At 46.4% G+C, this 19,371-nt stretch overlaps 2 protein-coding genes across 5 annotated transcripts; both read right to left on the minus strand.

The window, feature by feature from the left end:
* Positions 1-103: 103 nt before the first annotated feature.
* On the minus strand, positions 104-3,512 carry kpna2 (karyopherin alpha 2 (RAG cohort 1, importin alpha 1)). The gene is made up of 11 exons (XM_037256254.1): positions 3,385-3,512; positions 3,047-3,163; positions 2,820-2,960; positions 2,341-2,429; positions 1,958-2,226; positions 1,783-1,877; positions 1,346-1,609; positions 945-1,178; positions 654-836; positions 399-548; positions 104-319 (listed from the first exon to the last, which is right to left on the minus strand). Exons 2-11 carry the CDS (start codon positions 3,101-3,103, stop codon positions 230-232), a joined length of 1,572 nt encoding a protein of 523 aa, XP_037112149.1. The 5' UTR covers positions 3,104-3,163; positions 3,385-3,512; the 3' UTR covers positions 104-229.
* A 337-nt stretch (positions 3,513-3,849) lies between these two features.
* On the minus strand, positions 3,850-19,109 carry bptf (bromodomain PHD finger transcription factor). Of its 4 annotated transcripts, XM_037256248.1 has the most exons (30): positions 18,385-19,109; positions 16,987-17,809; positions 16,572-16,792; positions 16,312-16,497; positions 16,050-16,199; positions 15,504-15,650; positions 15,315-15,400; positions 14,881-15,233; positions 14,671-14,802; positions 14,434-14,563; positions 14,167-14,302; positions 13,896-14,096; positions 12,366-13,698; positions 12,153-12,277; positions 11,952-12,080; positions 11,676-11,826; positions 11,424-11,544; positions 11,082-11,328; positions 10,880-11,007; positions 10,556-10,804; positions 9,443-10,472; positions 8,064-9,355; positions 7,919-8,001; positions 7,539-7,764; positions 6,927-7,465; positions 6,683-6,859; positions 6,414-6,606; positions 5,828-5,912; positions 5,572-5,758; positions 3,850-4,568 (listed from the first exon to the last, which is right to left on the minus strand). In XM_037256248.1, the coding sequence occupies exons 1-30, from the start codon at positions 18,896-18,898 to the stop codon at positions 4,532-4,534; spliced, it is 9,411 nt and encodes a 3,136-aa protein (XP_037112143.1). In that variant the 5' UTR covers positions 18,899-19,109; the 3' UTR covers positions 3,850-4,531. The 4 variants fall into 4 exon arrangements, with proteins under 4 accessions (XP_037112143.1, XP_037112141.1, XP_037112142.1 ...); XM_037256246.1 differs by having other exon boundaries at positions 11,952-12,277; XM_037256247.1 differs by having other exon boundaries at positions 3,850-5,299; positions 11,952-12,277.
* Between the last annotated feature and the right edge of the window lie 262 nt (positions 19,110-19,371).

Here is a 19,371-nt window from a genome sequence, read left to right on the forward strand (position 1 = left end):
CGTTTTTATTTATTATCAGTCACAAATTTGCATGAATAAAGGGTGTCATAATGTCATGCACAGATTTTGTGTGCACTGGAAACAAGTTTTCAAAAAAAAAGCCCATACAAAGTCTCATCTTTATTTACACGAGTGGTTCATCAAGTGTTTAAAAGTATGTACAAACATACAACAGTACATTGACATGAACAAGGACAAACTGTAGCGGTGAGCATGGAGTAGCTAAGTGTTAGAAGTTGAAAGTGCTCTGGTTATCACCGACTTGGAATTCATAACCGTCGGCCGTTGCTTCTGGGGCAACACACTGCAACTCCTCTTCCTAGTAATTCAAATAGAGGCAAAAAGTGAGAACAGTGAAGGAAGGTGGGGGGGTGAATTATTTTTAAAAAGGCCATTACCTCGTCAGAGAAGTATTTCTCAATCAGCTTGAGAGCCGCCGTGTAGACCATCTCGTTCTCATGACACTGTAGAGCTTCAATCCGGTCCAGCCCACCACATTCTTCAATCATGAGGGCCAACTTCTGTGACTCTCCAATTTTGTCACCAGCCTAGGGGAAAAAAAAAAAAAAAAAGGCGGGAAGATGAGTCAAAAGTTACCTAAGCAATTCCTTTGCAATTACAACAATGGTCATTTGAAAATGTATTGCACCAACCAAAAATATGTTGGTGATGGCATCCAAGATGACAAGTACAGTTTTGCTGTCCTTTGAGGACAGAATATTCATAAGCGGCTCCAGCACATTGCACTGCACCAGGAACACAACTTGCTCCACAGTGCCCCCGCTGGTGAAGTTTGTCACAGCCCACACTGCCTCCTTCTGGGTTTTGTAGTCACCCTGTAGAAAGAAAAAAAAAAAAGGCCAGGAAAGCCAGCAAGTGAGTGAAAAGCACATCCTGGGGTAGACGTTGGAAAAGGACAGATGATAAGACAAGCGATGGCATACCCTCACAAGCACATTGACCAAATGTGGAACAAGGCCAGCGTTGATGACTTCCTGGATCTGGGTGTCCTTTCCCGCCGTGATGTTGGACAAAGTCCAGGCGGCCTCCTTCTGAATGTTGGCCTTGTTGTGGCACAGTAATGGGGCGAACATGCCCAGCGCCCCGGAGTCGAGCACAATCTGAGTCTGCTCGTCTGTGCCAGTCACGATGTTACCGATGGCACGCAGAGAGGGGGTCTGAGGGTTCACAAACGAGACACTTTAACATGCTTTCAAAGAAATACTGACAAAGGGCTTTTTGATATTTCAGGATAAACCTAAAATGTGCAGTTGTATTTTAATAGAACCGGGAAATTAGTTGATTTATGATGCTGTTGTGAATTAGGCACAGCATTAGAACTTACCACCACAGACAGTTCTCCGCTGCCGAGCAGTTCAACCAAGCGATGCACCAGGCCTGACTGCACCACCACTTCGATGCGATCGTTCGAACCGTCAGTCAGGTACGAAATCCCCCAACAGGCGTCTGCCAACACCTCTTTGTCGTCGTGGTGGAGGAGACGTACGAGAGCAGGTAAGAGCTGCTCGATGGCAGTTAAAGGAGGTGAAGGGTCCTTGTTGCGACAGATGTTGGAGACTGTCCAGGTCACATTTCTCAGGTAACCAGGCTGAGAGAAATAATCAAATAAAAATCAGTTAGAATTCATTTTAAAGTTTGGCTGCCCTCTAGTGGCCGCAAAAGGAATAGCTGGAAAATAAATCAGTGATTTATGCAAGTGCACAAACTAGATTATAGCCTCAAAATGTCTGGTGTTGATCTATTGTCAACCAAGGTACTCACACTGAGTGCAGAGAGGTCAGGCACTGCAAGCAGATTGAGCAGGGCGGCCACAGCTCCATGCTTGATCACCTTGTCCCTCAGAGCCGAGCCATCGCCTAAACAGAATATGAAAATACTCATGCTGCAACACTAATTCAATTGATGGCATCTTTTTTGAAAAATGAATGTTAATTACCAGCAATGTTTCCAAGAGCCCAGACGGCTTGCTCGCTGATGTGCTGGTGGGGGGATGTGACCAACCGAATGAAAGCAGGAATGGCCCCGCCCTGGACCACAGCGGCCGTTTGGTCAGACGTCCCAGAGGCGATGTTGGTTAATGCCCAAGATGCTTCAAATTGGATGGGAGGGCAGTCAGACAGTCCCAAGAAGGCCACAAATTTGGGGATCAGACCAGCACTGATGATCTGGTCAATGGGGGGATGCCTCTCTCGGGACAGCAGTTTCCTGCAATCAGAATACAAAAAAATATATATACACACGAGTAATTGAGAACACATTCTCTTTTGCAGTGCTGACCTGGCTGCACACAAGGCAAAAAAAATAAAAATAATAATGTACCTTGCTGCTTGTGTTGCCTGCAGCTGCGACTCGATGTTAGCATTATTTACTCCAGTGAGAATCTCTGCAACTGACCACTGGCTGGAAGTCTTCATTGACAATACAGGACAAACATGCAGGACAGTCAATTACTGCCATAATATACAAACACAATTTCATGTTTAAGGGCTTTACAAATACAATTGTGTTTCGTATGATTGGCAAGAACTTAATTGCATGTCACTTGACACAGAATCTAATACTTTAACCAGTTAATTGAAATTGGATAACATGATCTTCAGGTATACAGTTTGGAATCCCTGCAACAGACAAATCTACATGACATACTACCAAAAAAAATGTGTTGCTAACCCATGTGGAGTTTTAGAACAATAAAATAGAACGCAGTAATAAAAACCCAGCTGTGTTTTCGACTTTTCAATCGTACGTGACGATTAGCAGTTATTAAAACGTAGCAATAACGGCGTTGGTTTGCTTACCTGGCCGTTTTGATTTTTCACTTGAAGAGGCGATGTGGGCTCCTCGGGAAATGCAGCCACGTTCCTTCTTTTGAACATCTGATCATCTTTCTTAGCTTTGCGGAGCTCGACGTTCACTTCCACTCTTCTGCGTCGAAGCTCCTGTGTGCGATTTGTACAAGAAAACCAAAAATGTCTCGCCATTGTGTAAACGAACAATCGACTTCACCTTTGAAGGGCTTACTTACATTGACATCCTTGCCTTTATTCTTGAACTTACTCAGACGGTCGAAGTTCTCAGACATTTTCCACAATTTTACACAAAGCTGGGCGGCAGTGAGGAAAAAGTTGGGTTTTGAGAGAGCCTGCCGTAAAAAAAATAAAATGTTAACTCTCACTCGGCGACGCCTCGTGACACTTTAGCATGACGACATAATACGTATTAAGCATAGTATTTAACCGACTAAACAATAACAATAACAGCAGTTAAAATATGGCAAAGCGACATATAAGTCATGGAGGAAAAATGACGGTAAAATAACACGGAAATTGAAAAAACTGTCACGAGAACGGAGCACTAGCTTACCTACTTCTTGCGGGATGGTTCAAACTGTGCGGAAAATGACGCACAGACCTTTAAATTCCTGAAACAAATTGTTCTGATTGGACAGTTTGAGTACAAGCATCCAACTGCCTCCCGTCATTGGACTGTTTGAATAGAAACACCTAGCACAACGGAAGTTGCGTCACCACCGAATTATCGCGAGAATTATGAACGTGGCCGCCAGGAAGTTGAGACCGTGCAACAATGTCACTAAAAAAAAAAAAAGAAAACTAACCAAATTAGCCTAATTTGTGACTATTGCCAACACCATACGTATATCACATTACACCTATTTTGGTAAAAAATAAAATGGTGTTAAAATTTCCTGGATGAAATCTGTATTTTTGCACAATAACATATTTAGCTACATGTGGCATTCATTTTTTATATCTGAACTGGTTGCCAGCAGCTAGCAATTATATTTTAGTGAACCAAACAACAACAATACAATATTTCTGCATTTTAATAACTTCCATATACATCCATATTTCCTCAGCTGTAATACAAAAAATTAAGTCCAAATCTGACAATTGTTTTTTTTTTTTTACAAACATAATAGGAACCTTCAAATACACAGATTCATCATTCTCAAGTCTGTCACTTTTGCAGAGCAAGGTAAGGAACATCGCAAGCATCTCCTGCTGTCTAGACATTGAGTCCCGAACTTTCTCATGCCACTTTAGTGAACAATGAAAATGGTACAAAAAAGATGGAGACAAAATATTTTAGTTTGCTCATTAAAACTCAGCCATTTATATTCAGTTTCCTACATCTCATTGAACAAATTGACCATTTGGATGGCCAGAGAGACTTTAACAAGTACAAAGAAAAAGAGCTAAACAAACGTGACCAAAAATAAAGTACATGGAAACATGAGAGCTCCGTGAGAGTCTGTTCTCCGAGGTAAAGTTTCCTGTGAAATGCCGGCTCCTGCATTCAGTTCCGCTTCTGAAGACAGGTACAAAACAAAAAGGTCCCCTTGGAGGTGCGCCTGACCAACTGTGTGAAAGCAGCAGTGGTTGGTTGCGCACTTTTAAATAAGCACATCCCCAACACAGGACGTGTGTCACAGAGGGACAGTCGAGAAAAGCCAAACGTCTTGGCCAAGTGCATTTTGTTTTTCAGCGCTCTACGAAGATGAAGACTGTAGCTTGTTGTTGTGAGACCTACGACACGTGGAGAGAGGGCGAAGTTGAAAGGCCTTCACATGATCTCAGATGTTGTCAAAATGTGGACAATGATCACACACACATACACACAAACACACACCCACAGTGGATGCAAAAAGGCCTCCCTGGAAGATGATCCGACAGCCATGTCGGATTTAATGTACTGGGAATGCCTTTTTCCTTGGTAATTTTATGCTGACTACACTATTTTTGTGAAGCTGGGGAACAGAATGACAATAAATGCTGCCCACATTCTCTCTCATAAACATTATTTGTTTAAAAACAAAAAAAAAAAACATCAAGATATATTACAACCACTGTACATGATAAAAGTCTGCATTATCCTCAAACACTGATCAAACCAAAGAGGTGGGGCCAAGCGATGCTTCTCATAAATATCTCTGTAATAAAATATGCAGCCTTGTGTACTTTAACTTGACTCAAAACCAATCCAAGATGTACAGTATATCAGGAATAAACACAAAATGGGTAAAAATGCATTTAAAACCCTGCGCCAAAAATGCAAATTAATGTGACTGCTCTTTGATTAGGACTAATAACTTAATGCAAATTGGACAAAAAGCATAGTCATCATTAAACTGATGGAGTCAAGTCAACACGGCGGCTGCTGCTTTATGGTGATTACTGAACACTCTTGCCACTATTATTAGAGACAAGCATCCAATCCAAACTCCCAGGGAGACTGGCCCATTTAAGAATCTGACAATCTGCAAGACAGAAGAAAATGGGATGGCATAAATCAAAAGCATGCACAGCAAACGTGAACAAAGCCAAACATGGCGGATGTTGTAAACAAGCAAATCATGCACACATCAACTTTGGACTGTTAGCTCAAGTTAGCCAAACGCAGCGAGGAGAGCATGTCTTACTTTGAATTCATGCGGGCACAAATGAGTGAAAGTGATGCAATGGAAGCAACCGAGTAGTGACACCAACCAGCAAACAAGAACGGTGCAGCAAACAAATCAGCAAAGCTTACCTGCCGGCTTTGAAACATTTGAGCTTCTGCACAAAGAAGCCTTCCAGCACCTCGGCACACTGAAAGAAGGGCGTGTCATTGGGGTTGTAGTAGCGGCAGTTGTCAAATATTTTGGTCACGTCGGCCACAAACTCTGTGACCTTGTTGTAATGGCGCTTTTGGAGGCGGCTTTCCATTGTGGAAAAGTCTGCCAGGGAAAACGTTTGCATTAGCATTGTTCGGGGATGGTTAGCAAACACATGAAACTTGTTCTTACCCATTGGTTCTTTGATGACGCGGTAATAATCAGGCGCGTCATGCGGATCCACTGGCTCAAGGAAAGGCCACGCCATCTTGTGAGACTGAAAATGGGAATATGTAACAAAGTTGTTTTTAAACTGTCCGACAAAAATGTGTTTCACTACATTCCAGTGATCGCCATGAGGAGACCATCAATGGAAATATTCATTTTTCTCCTATCAAAGGATAAAGGCTTTCTGAACTATTCAAAATGTTCATAATTACCAACAAATGCCACAAGATGGCGCCATTTGTCATGAATTTGGCGTGAGCACAAAAACAAATGTAGGATAAGATTGAAAAAGAAAAAAAAAACTTTCCTGAAGTCTTCAGTGATTAAGTGTAGATGAGGATCATGCCGTTTGAAATGTACACGATTTCGTACTTTAAATTTCGTTGTACATGTGACAATGACAATGAAGATCTATTCTATTCTATTCAACTTTTCAAACTATTAAACAAAAGAACTTGGCATCATTGCCCGACATGTATCGATTTCATTCGGCGATGAAATGTCACTTATTTGGCAGTATTAAACATTTTAAAACGTGTAGGCTGCATACCTGTAAGGAACGTAAAATTCTTTTCAAGCCCTCATAGTCTTTGTCGGTAAGCGGCGTGAGGACGGTCATGGCGTCTTCCGTCGACTGACACTGCGGGCAAACGTACACGTCGATGTGATTGGCCTCGCTCTGCAGGATGCCCACGCAGCGCCCGTGGTACCAGTTCTGGCAGCGGTCGCAGCCGATGTAAAACCTGAAAAAGTGGCTCATTGGGCAAATCCGGCTTTGCGTTGTCAACGGTGGCTAAGCGTAAAAACTAGTGGGCGTACTGCGATTCGTCGTACGGCGTCCGACAGATGCAGTAGAGCTCCTCCTTGCTTCCTCCTTCGTGGCCCCGTTTACAATCGCTGCACACAAAGTCCTCTAACTTCTTGGCTTCCTTCTCGGTGATGCCCACGCACGCTCCGTGGAACCAGTTGGAGCACAGGTCACAACCGATGTAGAACCTGAGCGCAAAAGACACAATTGTAACAAAAGCGTTCACCTGAGTCTTCATTGTAGCCGAGATCTTACTTGGACTCGTCGTAAGGCGTTTTACAGATACAGTACAGCTTATTGTCCTTCTTGTGATCCTTTGAGGTAGACGAGAGCTTCTTCTTCTTCTTGTGTTTTAATGAGAAGGGATCTCTGTCCTTGTCTCGGTCCCTTTCTCTGCCTTTCTCCGCGTCCAGCGGCCGAGTACGCTCTTGTTCTCTCATCCGCTCCTTCTCTCGATCGCGCTCTCGTTCTTTTTCCCTGTCTTTGTAGCGATCGCGGTCTTTGTCCCGTTCGCGCTCCCGTTTCTTGTCGTGATGGCGCTCCTTCGCCCTGTTTCGGTCTTTGTCTCGCTCGTCTTCGCGTTTGCGCTTGTGCGATGAGGACGGGGTTCCCGACGCGCGGTTGCTGTGAGAGGAATGTGCCGAGTGAGAGTGGTGAGAAGAATGTGAGGAGTGGGACGAGTGCGAGGCGTGGGAGGAGTGGGAGGATGACTTGACGGCCGCGGCCTGGGCAATGGCAGCTCGGGCTTTCTCCTTTTCTTTCTGTAGCCGGGCAATGTCCCGCCTCAGCTCCTCCTGTGTGTGATGAGAACAAACAAAAAACTTAAGTATGACATGATATCAAAGTGTTTTTAATTCTCCTGCTCACCTGCACTTGCAGCTGAAGGTCCTTGTCCAGCAGAGCTCTCTTTTTTAGAATCTCCGCCTTCAGTTGTTCTTTGTGCTTGTACAACAACGCCGTCAGCTTGGTGGCATTCTGCTTGGAGCGTTTCTGCTCGACCACCTCGTCCTTCTTTCTCTTCTTAGCTGCCTGCTTCTCGTCCTTCTCAATCTTATCCAGAATGTACTTCATCACCTGGTTGCACACAATCATTCTGGACGAAGTAGACGAGAGCAAATTATTTTCCGGGTACATTTGGTCCAGCGGTAAAATCGCTATCATTTCATCCTTTATTTTTATTTTTTTTTTTAACCAAAATGAAGTCATTAGGGCCACCAGAAACAAATTTGAACATTTAAATCCCAAACCTCTGGTTCTCCTCTCGCTCAGCAGCAGCTTGAGTTTTCCTCAGTTTGAGCTGTTCCGCCGAAACACTCTGCTTTGCTCCCACCTGACGCCACGAATAAATATCAGTGCAGAAATGTGCGGCAGCAGATTGTTTGATCTTCTCACCTGTTTATGAACACCATCGCCCGCGCTCACAGCCAACTGATTATGATCCTTGTGTTCCCTTTTATTCTCTTGGTGTTTCTTCTTCTTTGGCGGTTGAGGATGTTGCTGCGGCTGCTGCTGCTGCTGCTGGTCTCTGTGCTGCTGCTGCATCCTCTGAAGTTGGTCCTGCAGGCTCGTCGGTGCCTGTATCGTCACCATGTTCTGGATTTGGTGGGTGGGAATCTGAGCCGCCGTTTGCTGGATCTGGATAGGCAACTGCAGTTTGATCTGCTGGGGAAGAGCACCGCCTTGCTGCTGCTGCGCCTGCGCTTGGATCTGAACTTGGATCTGGGCCGCGACGTGAGGTGGAAGAGCTGACAATAGTTGGACTGGTTGTTGAAGACCCGGAACGGTGATGAGCTGATGTCGAATCGAGGGCTGGACGTGAAGCTGAGGCTGAGCTTGAACGTGGGTTTGGGTGGGAGATTGGAACTGGACTTGCACCTGCGCTTGAGTTGGAGCCTGGCTTGGCGACTGTGCTTTGAATTGACTTTGGGTTGGAATTGGCGAGTGACTCTGAACTTTAGGTTGCTGCGAAGCGTGAGGCACAGGGTGCATCTGGTTCTGTTGCTGGAGCTGAACCTGGGGGTGCAACTGGGCTTGGATTGGAGCCTGGGGCTGTTGCTGAGCCTGAAGTGCACCTTGTACCTGCGACTGGTACTGGGGTTGGACTCTTTGTTGAACTTGGGGCAAGGTCGGCTTTGGGGATTGAAACTGCACCTGGGGCTGAATTTGAGGAAGCTGTTGCACAAGGGGTTGCGATACCGGCTGAGTTTGCGGCTGAAACTGAACTCGGATCTGGGGGTGGATTTGCGCTTGCGCCTGCAGATGAGGTGGCGACTGAATGTGTTGCATTTTTTGGACTTGGCCACAAGGTTGGACCTGAATCTGTGCACAGATCTGGTTTGGGGGTCGGGGCTGCAGTTGATTGAACGCTTGGGGTTGTCTAACCGTACTCACCACAGAGGAGACAGGTAACGCCTTCATTTGAAGCTGCACAGCAGAAAGAGGAATGTGAGACACCTGCTGCACGGATACCACCGCTGGGTGTTGGACTTGAGATTGCAAGGAAAGAGACGCCTGAGGCAGCGGGGAAACGGTTGTGGCACCTGATGCCACGGTACAAACGGGAACTGAAGTTAGGGTAGAGGGACTGGGAATGGTTGCCTGTTGAACAGAACGGACTGGAACCTGGGCTTCACATGAAGACGCTTTCCAAACCTGGGGCTGAGCAGCCCTCTGCTCTATTAGCGCTGTAACAGGACAAGAAAAAAAAGATGAAATGAATGTTGTAAGTATTCAAAAGTCAAGAACTTTAATCATGATTGCGGATTTATTACCTGGAATTGAAGGTGTTGTATACGTGGCTGTGACTGGCGTGACCACAGCGTTCCCCGCAGCAGCAGCGGGAAGAGGACGAGGAGCTACGCTTTGAATTTGGGTTACTGCTTTAGGCGGGGACAGGACGCCGATTTGATTGGATACCACAGCGATGACTGGCCCAGAGGCGGGAGTGAGGGCAGATGTCTGAACTTGGTGTTGGACGGGTGAGGGTAGAGTTGCAGAAATGCATTGCATTTGGGCAGAGTTGACATATTGGACAGTAGAATTGCCTGAGATGGGGACAAAAACAGGGGCTGGGGTACTAACATGCATCTGGACTGGAGCTGACGTGAAGGTGGCGGAAGTTTGTGTCGGGATTTGGGATTGGGGTGTAACTTGCCCTGCGACAGCCATTGACGTTTGATTCTGGTCTAGCATGGGTGCATGAATCACAATTTGTTGTGACGCAGGCGCAGATGTCGCCACTTCAGGTTGGACTGGGGCGGAGCCTGCTAAGGATGATGAAACTAGTGTTTGTGACAAAGCCTGGGCTGCGACGGGGGATAATTGCGATGATGGCGCCGGAATTTGGGGCTGTACTGGAGTCTGTGGAGAAACGTGCGCAGTCGTAGGAACAGAGGGTGTCACTTGGGGAGAGGACGTGGTGGTTACCAAATCTGGCCTAGCTTGCGAGAAAAGAGATGAAATGGGTTGCGTTGGAGTTGGAATAGGAGCTGCCATTTGGGTCTGGGCCGAGGAAACGGTCTGGACGTTGGACCTAAGTAGAGCGGGAGTTGCTATTTGCGGACTCTGCGATGCAGCGGGCTTTGCGGGGACAGCTGACGTGCTTGCTGAAGTTGAAACCGATGAAGACGGCGCCGGCATGGGAGTGAAGAGGAAGCGATGGACTCGGCCATTAGGCATAGCAGCCTGCATCAGCTGCTGACCAGGGGAAGGGATGACCGTTACACCCTGTGGGACAATTTGCAGCTGGCCCTCGGTCTGGCCTTGACCCTGGATCACCACCGTCAGACCAGGATTTCCTTCCTAAGGTGGTGGATGGAGGAAAAAAAAAATTTCAATTTTTACACCCAAAATGTATGTGTACATCAAAATCTTTGAGACCTCACCTCAGCACTCTGTGTTAACTGCATGAGCTGTGCCATAGTGAGTTTGACTTGACCCTGTTGTGGTCTACTCGGCTGGGAGGAAGGAGTCACGGGACGTTGCCCAGGCGCTGCACTGCTAGCGCAAGATGACGGTGCAGGACCTGCAGCTCTCTGACCTTCAGTTGTCTGCACAGGACCGGACATAGCTGCAGATCCAACTTGGCCTTGGGAAGCTAACTTGGGTTGTGTTTGGCTTCCTGCTTTCACCATCTGGAGCAAAAACAATAGTCAGGATTGGATCCCATTTGCCTTGCTTGAGGTAAGCTTGAACGAGGTTGACGATACCTGTTGCACAGATGAAATGGAGTTGGTAGCTCTGAGGTTGAGGTTGCCAGTTGTAGGATGGAGCGTACTGTATGTTCTCAGGTTTGCAGGTGGTCCAGATGGGAATATGCTGGTGCATTTCTGCTCATCTGTCCATAAGCAGTGAACAAATAGATAGTTTTAAAACACAAACAAACCCATCAAATATCAAAAGACAGTTTACCTGCATTACTACTGGTCTGACCCTGCCTGACCCAGGTAGCAAAAGACTGGTGGAAGTTCTTATCCTGCTGCAAGGAGACTGAAGAGCCCAATTTGGAGGCCAAGACCATCTTGGTTCCTGATGTGACCTGATTTGTCCTCTGGCCGGTGGACACAAGTGTACTAAGAGAACTTGAAGTGCTGGATGACGACGTGGCGGCGGTGGTAGTGGTGGTCGTCGTCGTCGTAACAGTTTGCTCAAAGCGTTTCTAAAATGAGACATTAGGTGAAACTTTATTGTACTACCGATCTAATCAAGGTCTTCTGAAACTATTTCAAAGATGACTCCTGACTGTCTTCTCACCTGCTGGGCAGCTAGTCTAGTCTGTTTAAGCTGATTCTCCAAATGAGCCTTGATATCCTCCGCACTTTTCAGGGTACTGACCATCTTCGGGGAATCTCCCTGTAATTTCTCCTTCTCCAATCTGTAAGCGCAGGGAAAAGGGCAATTGGGTTATAAAATGTTTTTCCATTGAGGTACTTCAACGCCTTATTAGCTGAGACATGCTAGTGCTAGCTCCCAAAATAACACACAAAGTTCATCTCGGATGCTCACTTTTCTGCAAAGGCTCTGATCTCCCACAGCTCCAGATCTTCTTCAGGAATCCACGTCTCCACGGCAATAGGTCCAGTTGGCTTTGTTGACTCCTGTTTCTTGGGCCTCAAGGCACTTGATCGTAGGCCTTTCCTTTGCGGAGTGGGAGTTTCTACACATGCAAAAGAGAAATAGTGAACCGGACAATCGCGAACATTAATTACGTAGTGACACACACACACTACTCAAATTTAGCAAATGTGATTTTTAGCTACCGACCCGCATCTGAAACCTTACCTTTTTGCGTGTCCTTGTTTCCAAGCGGACTGATAATCTTCCGAATACAGTATTCTGAGTAGATGCCATAAGGTCCTACATCTCTGCGTTTTATGATCTCTGTTGTGGTGATATCTGTGTCTGTCGTTTCTGGAAAATGTATCAAATACATTTGAACACTGCATTCACCAATCCCATTCTCAAATAAAGGAGCAGCCCCACCTTTCCGCGTTAGTCCTACACCAACTGTCGGCTTCACGGCCATGTCATCCCACCTTAGGCAGGCCCAGAGCAACCTGAGCATCAGGCTAACTCCTGCCAGAGATCTCATTGTCTGAAGACGGTACCTAAGTAGGGAGAAAATAGAACACAAAACAAAAAAATCTATTTATAGCATTGGAGAATAAGATATGAAACATCTAGTGTGATGCCAACCTCCATGTAATTCCAAACGTAGGTCGAGGTGAGGGATAGGGCCATATATCCAGAGCCGGCTTGGCATTGTAGTTGAAGATGGGAACCTCTCGGAAACCTCCTCTCCTCGCCAGCCTCTTCAGGTCATCATTGGGCAAGACGAAGATGCTCTTTTTGCTGCTTTTGGTGACAAATTTGCGATAGGATGGCAGGGCTGTGCCGGAGCGTGCCTTCTTATATTTGGTGAATTTGAGAAGACTGACTCTTTCGCAAGTGCTATACTCTTTGCTGATCATCATGGAGCTGTTAGCGGTGGTGGCCAGCTTTGTAGTGGTCACATCTGCGCTGACGGGCTTAGAACTTTGGGAGACGGTTGATACTGGCTTTGTGGAAGAGACTGTATTATTTGAAGTTTGGGTGTTTTGAGATTCTTGCGTGGATGACTGGCTACGATTAAGGCAGGAAGTTTGGGAATGAGCAGCCACCGCCCCATCTGAACTTTTATTACTTGCTACATTTGGGGGCTCTCCTGTATCAGACACATGATTTTCTAATTTGGGGAGCTTCGAGGGAGGTGGATGAGCGTCGTTTTGGGAGAGACTTCCATTCATCAGCGGCTTGGCGGGCTCTTTGTTGTCTTGATTGCTTAGGTTTGAATTTGATGGAAGAGTGAGTCCACTTTCTCCATTGACCTGCTCCGCATTGATTTTGCTTTGGTCAGCCTGCCTACTGCCTTGCTCCATTTCCTCGTAATTCCGTTTCTTTGTGTTCTCGCTCGTGGGCGGCGCCTCCGGTTTGCGAGCTTTCTCCTGGCTTTCTATCGCTTCCGATTTAAAATTATTTTTACCGTTGAGCCCCGCGTTTCCTCCGTTCACTTTGCCGTGCGCTTCGGCACCTCCGCTACGATTGACCGCTGCGGATTCCAATTTGATATCCGGGTTTATTTTCGGCTCATTCTGTTCCTGATCATAGTCGAGCTTTTTCGCGAAGCCGTCTTTCACTTGCTTGTCATCTTTTTTAACACACGGAGTCAAAGCGGGCAGCTGTTTGGCTTCAGTCTTGACGACAGAAGTCGACCTTGCGGAAACCATTTTTGACAGCAGCGCTGCCGGTCTCAAGCGTTCCAGTCTCTGCTTCTCCTCTATGGTGAACTGTTTGACACGCCGCTCCAAGAGTCCGTCCAATTTGGAAGGCTTCACCTTCTGCTTATAAGCGGTTCGCAAATGAAATCCTTCGCTGACATTGACAACGTCATATAAAGGCGTCTCCTCTTTAGGTCGGTCAACTTTCTGGATGGGCTCGGTTTTTACGGGCTGCGCGGCAGGCGAGGAAGGGTCCTTGTTTTCAATATTTTCTAGAACAACAGGAGAATAAAATAAAGTCATGCCTGAAGAGTGATAAGGCAATCATTCATAAATATTGGCGTCTGAAAAGTCATACTTGCAAAAAAGTAAAAAATGAAGCTCAGTCACTGCGTCGCTGAAATTAGACACTGTTCTAATTTGGATGTATCACTATTTTTAATAACAAGACTACAAATCTATCAATTACCTTCATTTGTTGCTGCTGCCGGACTGGGTTCAACCTCCATTTTCTTCTCTTCTACCTTTTCTTGTTCCTCTTCTGTGGGTGTCCCTTCTTTTACTGCGGCACTCACGGAGACCTGCTGCTTGTCCTCGTCTGAATTTTGAGAAGTTTGCATTTCATCCTCTGCCTTTTTCTCTTTATTCGTGTCGGCACGGTTTTCCTTGGCTGTTATGAAGACAAAAAATAGATATGCTGGCATCTGTTGAATAGTTAGGTACGCTACTTTATTCTTTACCTTTCAGTTCTTTTCTGTAGTTGACGTTTGTGTTTCCTGGTAATTTGGGAAGAAAGCGTGGCACTCGAGTCTTACTGACCCAGCTCCAGCCACCGTAGCCCGTCACTCTGTACTCCTCACCCTTTTGTTTCCATACCTAGGCAGAACAAAACAACCAGACATTACAAATAAAAACAATAGATTTTTTTTTTCTTCCACTATGTCATTCACACATACTGCTTTGACATTAGTTGTATTCTATAAATGACTATAGATTTTTTTTTTTACCTGGTGTTTGATGTTAATGCTGTACTTCACCCACGTAGCCTGCTGCAGCGTCTCCTCATCCTCCAGTTTTTTCTCCCGTTTCTTTACCTTCTCCTTCTCTTCACGTTCCATGGCGGTCATGCGATGTAGCCTGGGACAGGAGAAATTTCACTTTAAAATCTCACGAGGGCTAAAATCACAAACGATGTCGTATTATTTGACAGTTACACGGTTCGGGGATAGTGTTCCGAACGTCACCTTGTGTGTCCGAGAGAATCTTTCCACACGGGCAGCATGACAACTGGTTTGATGGCACATTCCAGTATGGCCAAGGCCAGAGCAAATTCCCTGGCTTTGCTGCACATTTGCACTGCTTTGTTCCAGTTGGTTCTAGAAAAAAAAAAAAAGAATATTGGAAAAAAAGATTTGCACGGAGATTGGACTGTTATCTTATTGACCCGTTCTAACCTGTGTGAGGCCCAGTTAAGGTGCATAAATGGTGACGGGACGTTGCTCTCGAGTTGGATGATGTTAAAACGCAAGGTGGTGATGGTCAGGCTGCGAGATCCATAAATGGATCCGTTCCATTTGAACTCCGATGCGGGCGTCAAGCTGAACTTGTGGGAAAGGTGGCGCCTTTTGTCGTTGTCCTCCCGGTGCTGATGCTTGTTGAGGGCCAGGACGTTGGTGCTGGACTGGTTGTGGTACACTCTATATTTACCTTCCTGACCTAGTTTGAACAAGTTGTTCAAGTTCACTGCAAGGTCGCTTTTGAAGGCGCTGGACTGTGACGTTTCCACATCCGAGCGCACGGGGGACGACTGTAACACGGGAGAGGTTTTGTTGGCTAAATGACATCACAAAAATCATTTCCGTCCGTTTCATTGAATCATTTGCGTCACCTCTTTGCTCTTTCTGAAAATTTGGTTCATAGAGTCCAGTCCTGATCCCGTTGCTCTGCCGCGCTTCAGATGTTCATTATACTCCTCTGTCAATCAGAGAGCAAATGAAATTACTTCAGTACAATAACAAACCACAAAAGCATCTCTGATTGGCCAAAAATGTAAATACTGTTTTGCATAATCACTTACCTGTCCCATCTTGGCTGGTAAAAGAAGAGCGAGAGGACCTCTCAGACAAGTCCGGCAAGTCGGTGACCTCACAACCTGCTTCGGGATGCTCGTCAAGAGTTTGTGCCGGCGTGGACTCGTTGCTCTGCTTGGCTTTTGCGTTCTCGTCTTTAAAAAAAAAAAAAAAAAGTTAGTGACAGTGAGTTCGAATCTGGTGAACCGAGTGGCGTGTACAGGCAATTTATTTGCAAGGTAGAAGATTGATGAGATTGGGTTAGATGGGCTGAGGAGAAGGCTTGGAAAAGATGTTGGTTTAATTTGCACAGTGGGGTATTGCTTGAATGGGCTCACAGGTGAAGGATATTGGACAGTGTAGAATAAGCCTAATGGGACAATAAGCAGTGGAGCTAGCAAAGGGATAATTAGGAAAGGTTTAGTTGCCCTATATTAGCGGGCAGGCAATTGCATTTGCACAAAAAGGGGAGGAGCAAATGCTCAAAATGGCTCAAGATGCAGCGGAAAGCCACACGTGGCTACTGAGCGTGGGTCAGTGTGACTCAGGAGTACCTGTCCTATCCTGGTTTGCCACTGGAGGGGATTCCCGACCCTCCTCGGCTTCTATATTTGAATCGGGAATTTCAGTTGAATCTTGGGGGGCTGAGTTGGACTTAGAATCAGACACGCAGCTCTCCCGGGTATCAATCGGGATGACGGCGGCTGTGGCGCGTGAGAATACATGTACAGGTTTTTAGATATATTTTAACGGTGACTGCATGTGAATGAGTGGTGATCCAAGTCATGCGCATAGAATTATTCGGTTCTCGTTTACCTGGCGGAGTAACCGCTTCGTTGGGCTCAGCGTCTTGATGTTCTCCGTCACCAGGCTGCGATGAGACTTTGGTAGAATCCTCCGCAGACGGTCCAGAACTTTTTTCTGCTTGCGGCTTCACTTCCTCTGCTGGCTTGTTTGTTTTCCGCCCTTCCCGTCTGAGCTTTAAACGTTCTGTGACCATCTCTATCACAAAATAGACACGGACAAATTGGCATCGGCATGTCAATCTTCATAAAAAAAATAAAAACAATTCCTACCGTTGACAGCTGTGAGGTAGGCTTTATTGTTTCCACGAGCTTTATTAGTGAGGTCCTCTGTGATGTCCATATGAGTCTGAACTTCGGCCTTCATCTCCTCCAGACTGGCACAAAGGTCCATCTCCCAGTACTCCTTATCCAGACACTCAAGGAGCTCTTCAAGCTGGGCTCTGCTGCTGTAGTACCAGATCTTTTTCTTCTCGTGTTCCCCGTCCTCTTCACTGGCAAGGAATTGACAACAAGAACATTAGACAAGATGATAAAACCATTACAGGTGAGTGTTTAATTATTTTGTTGATAAAAAATTGTAATTGAACATATCATAGTTACTAGATATTACATTTATGGTGTCTCGTCTTGCATGTATTTAACTAGCAATCGTGACTGCCTTTGTTCCAAAGTGGTCTTGACTTACACAATAATCCTTCTGCTGAGAAACCAATATTTCCTCTGATGGCGATCGTATCCGATAGGCTCCTGGCGTATGTAGGGCCTGTTCTTCTGCGCTTCCGTCACACAATCGGTCACACCGGGTACTTTATGCGCCACGCAGATCTCACACTGCCACTCGTCTTCCGGAACCTCCGTGAGTGGTGGCTTCACGCACTCCAAGTGGTAAACGGCAGAGCAGGTCTCGCAGCAGAGCAGGTCACCGAGGCGGTGACACACCCGACAGTGGTCGTCGTATTGCATGACGCCGTCGGACATCAGTTCTTCACGTGCGATGTTGGTGGTAAGAAACTGGTTGACCAGGAATTGAAGCACCTTGATTTTACTTTCAACAGGACCAAAAGGATAATCATCCAGTTCTTGATAGGGCAGGACGTAGTGGTACTCTGCGTCACTCTCACAATAAGCGCGTAACACCTCGGGCCACGTCATGCCGTCGATGAAGTACAGTGTGGAGTTGACGCTGTCCTTAAGGTCGGCGGGCCCAAAGCTCGTGTTGGATGTTTCCTCTTCATGAAGGATGGCCTTCAGCAGAGCAATGTGGGTCTCTGCAATTAAAGTGCATTGTTCCTGGCCGATAAGTGCTGCGCAAAAGTCCTCGAAACGGAAGGGGGACAGTCGCAGGACAGCGCTGAAGTTCCGGAGCACCTCGTAGATGGAGGTTGCGTTTAGCAGCTCTTCGCTAGGCACCAGGAGATCCTCGGAAGATGTGGGTAGCTCGAGAGGGGGAATGTTTTTCTCCTCTAGGATGGGGGTGCGGGGTCGGGGGGTGAGGGCCTTTTTTCTCCCTGTAGGACACACATGGGCATTAGAAAATGATGCTCTCCTCATAAACATTTGCCGTTACTGAGCTTCTGTTGGTGACCTCATCTTCACACTGCCCTTCTACAAAGTTAAATGAATAATAGTTCAAATATTATCTATTGACAGTTAACTTTATTTTATAGTTGAATACTTTTCAGTGTACCTTTACTTTTACTCAAGTACAAGAGTGGAACCAGTACATCTAACTTGTATGTATTGATGTGCTAATTTTCCTTGCTAACATTAGCATTCAAATCTACTACTCACACGAGTCCAAAAATACGCAAGTCCAGATTCGTATATTTCGAATTGGACACACAAAATATGTGACCAGAACGTAAACATGCAAAGAGTAGCTCCCGTAAGCTAACTTGCCAATCCACCTGCCTGCGATAACCACCAAGCACACACTGCGTGCGGCCTGTGTTGCATACATTGTGCATTCTCCATTTTGAACAATAACCTTAGTGCTTCGTGCAGCCCTTGATGGGGAACGGCTTGAATTAAGAGCCACGTCGCTCATGATAACGCCAAATTGGTACATTTGGAGTTGAATTACCCGGAGTGCTGGCGTGCGTGCTCTGACTCCGAAAGCTACTCTCCGTACAGTAGCTGGCATCCTCCTCCACCTCCTCCTCCTCCGGCTCGTCCAGCACATCATCAAGGCAGTCCGAGTCTTCTTTGAGGGCCTCGTCCTCTTCGGACTGAGGGTCCTCAACCGGCTCTTCTTCCTCCGATCTCAAACTGACAGCGTCGTCGTCCTCGTCGCTCTCGTGGTCGTCGTATACCACCGTTTTGTAGCCAGGCGTCTTCCTGCCTCCGCGACCCCCTCTTCCTCCGCGGCCACCTCTGCCTCGTCGTCCCCGACCTCGAGTCGAGATGACAGATCCCACTTTCTTTTTTCTGGTCGGCTTGGGTGTTTCCCGAACAGGACTGACCACGTCCTCGTCCCCACTGTCTCGGAAGCGAGGTTTAATATTCCTCCTCGGCCTCAAGCCCCTCGTCGCAGCCGGAGCTGGCGATTGCTCCTCGGTTGCTAGCGGTTTGGGCGGCCTGCCCCTTTTCCCTCTCATGATAGGCAAAGGCTATCAGTTGAAAATCCCAGTGATTGCGTAATCTTAGCCGACGAGGAAGCGAGCGAAAAGCGGTCCCCCCACAGTACCGGAGCTGTCGGGGTCGGCGCTGAGCATGCAATCCTCGGGTGTGAAAGCTCAAAATGTTAGCCCGGCGTCCCGTTCGGGTTCGCCTAGAGCCGCCATTTTTCTTTTCTGTCTCTGGCTCAACAAACACTACAGGCCCCTACCACTCGGGTCACGTGGTACAGTTGCTAGCTCCGGAGTGGTAACAATAACCGAGAAATTTTTATTTATTTATCATTACAAGTAATATTGACATTATTATTATTGACATAATTTCGTGTCAATTTAATTCATTTGGTGTTTTTCACTTTATCCTCTCAACTGCGGGTGATCCTCCATTGATGCTATGCAATGTATTGTATTTTATATTATATTTATTGTACTTTATTCAAATTAAATTATCACAG

The sequence above is a fragment of the Syngnathus acus genome, chromosome 8 (genome assembly GCF_901709675.1).
Source record: "Syngnathus acus chromosome 8, fSynAcu1.2, whole genome shotgun sequence".
NCBI classification, from domain to species: Eukaryota; Metazoa; Chordata; class Actinopteri; order Syngnathiformes; family Syngnathidae; genus Syngnathus; species Syngnathus acus.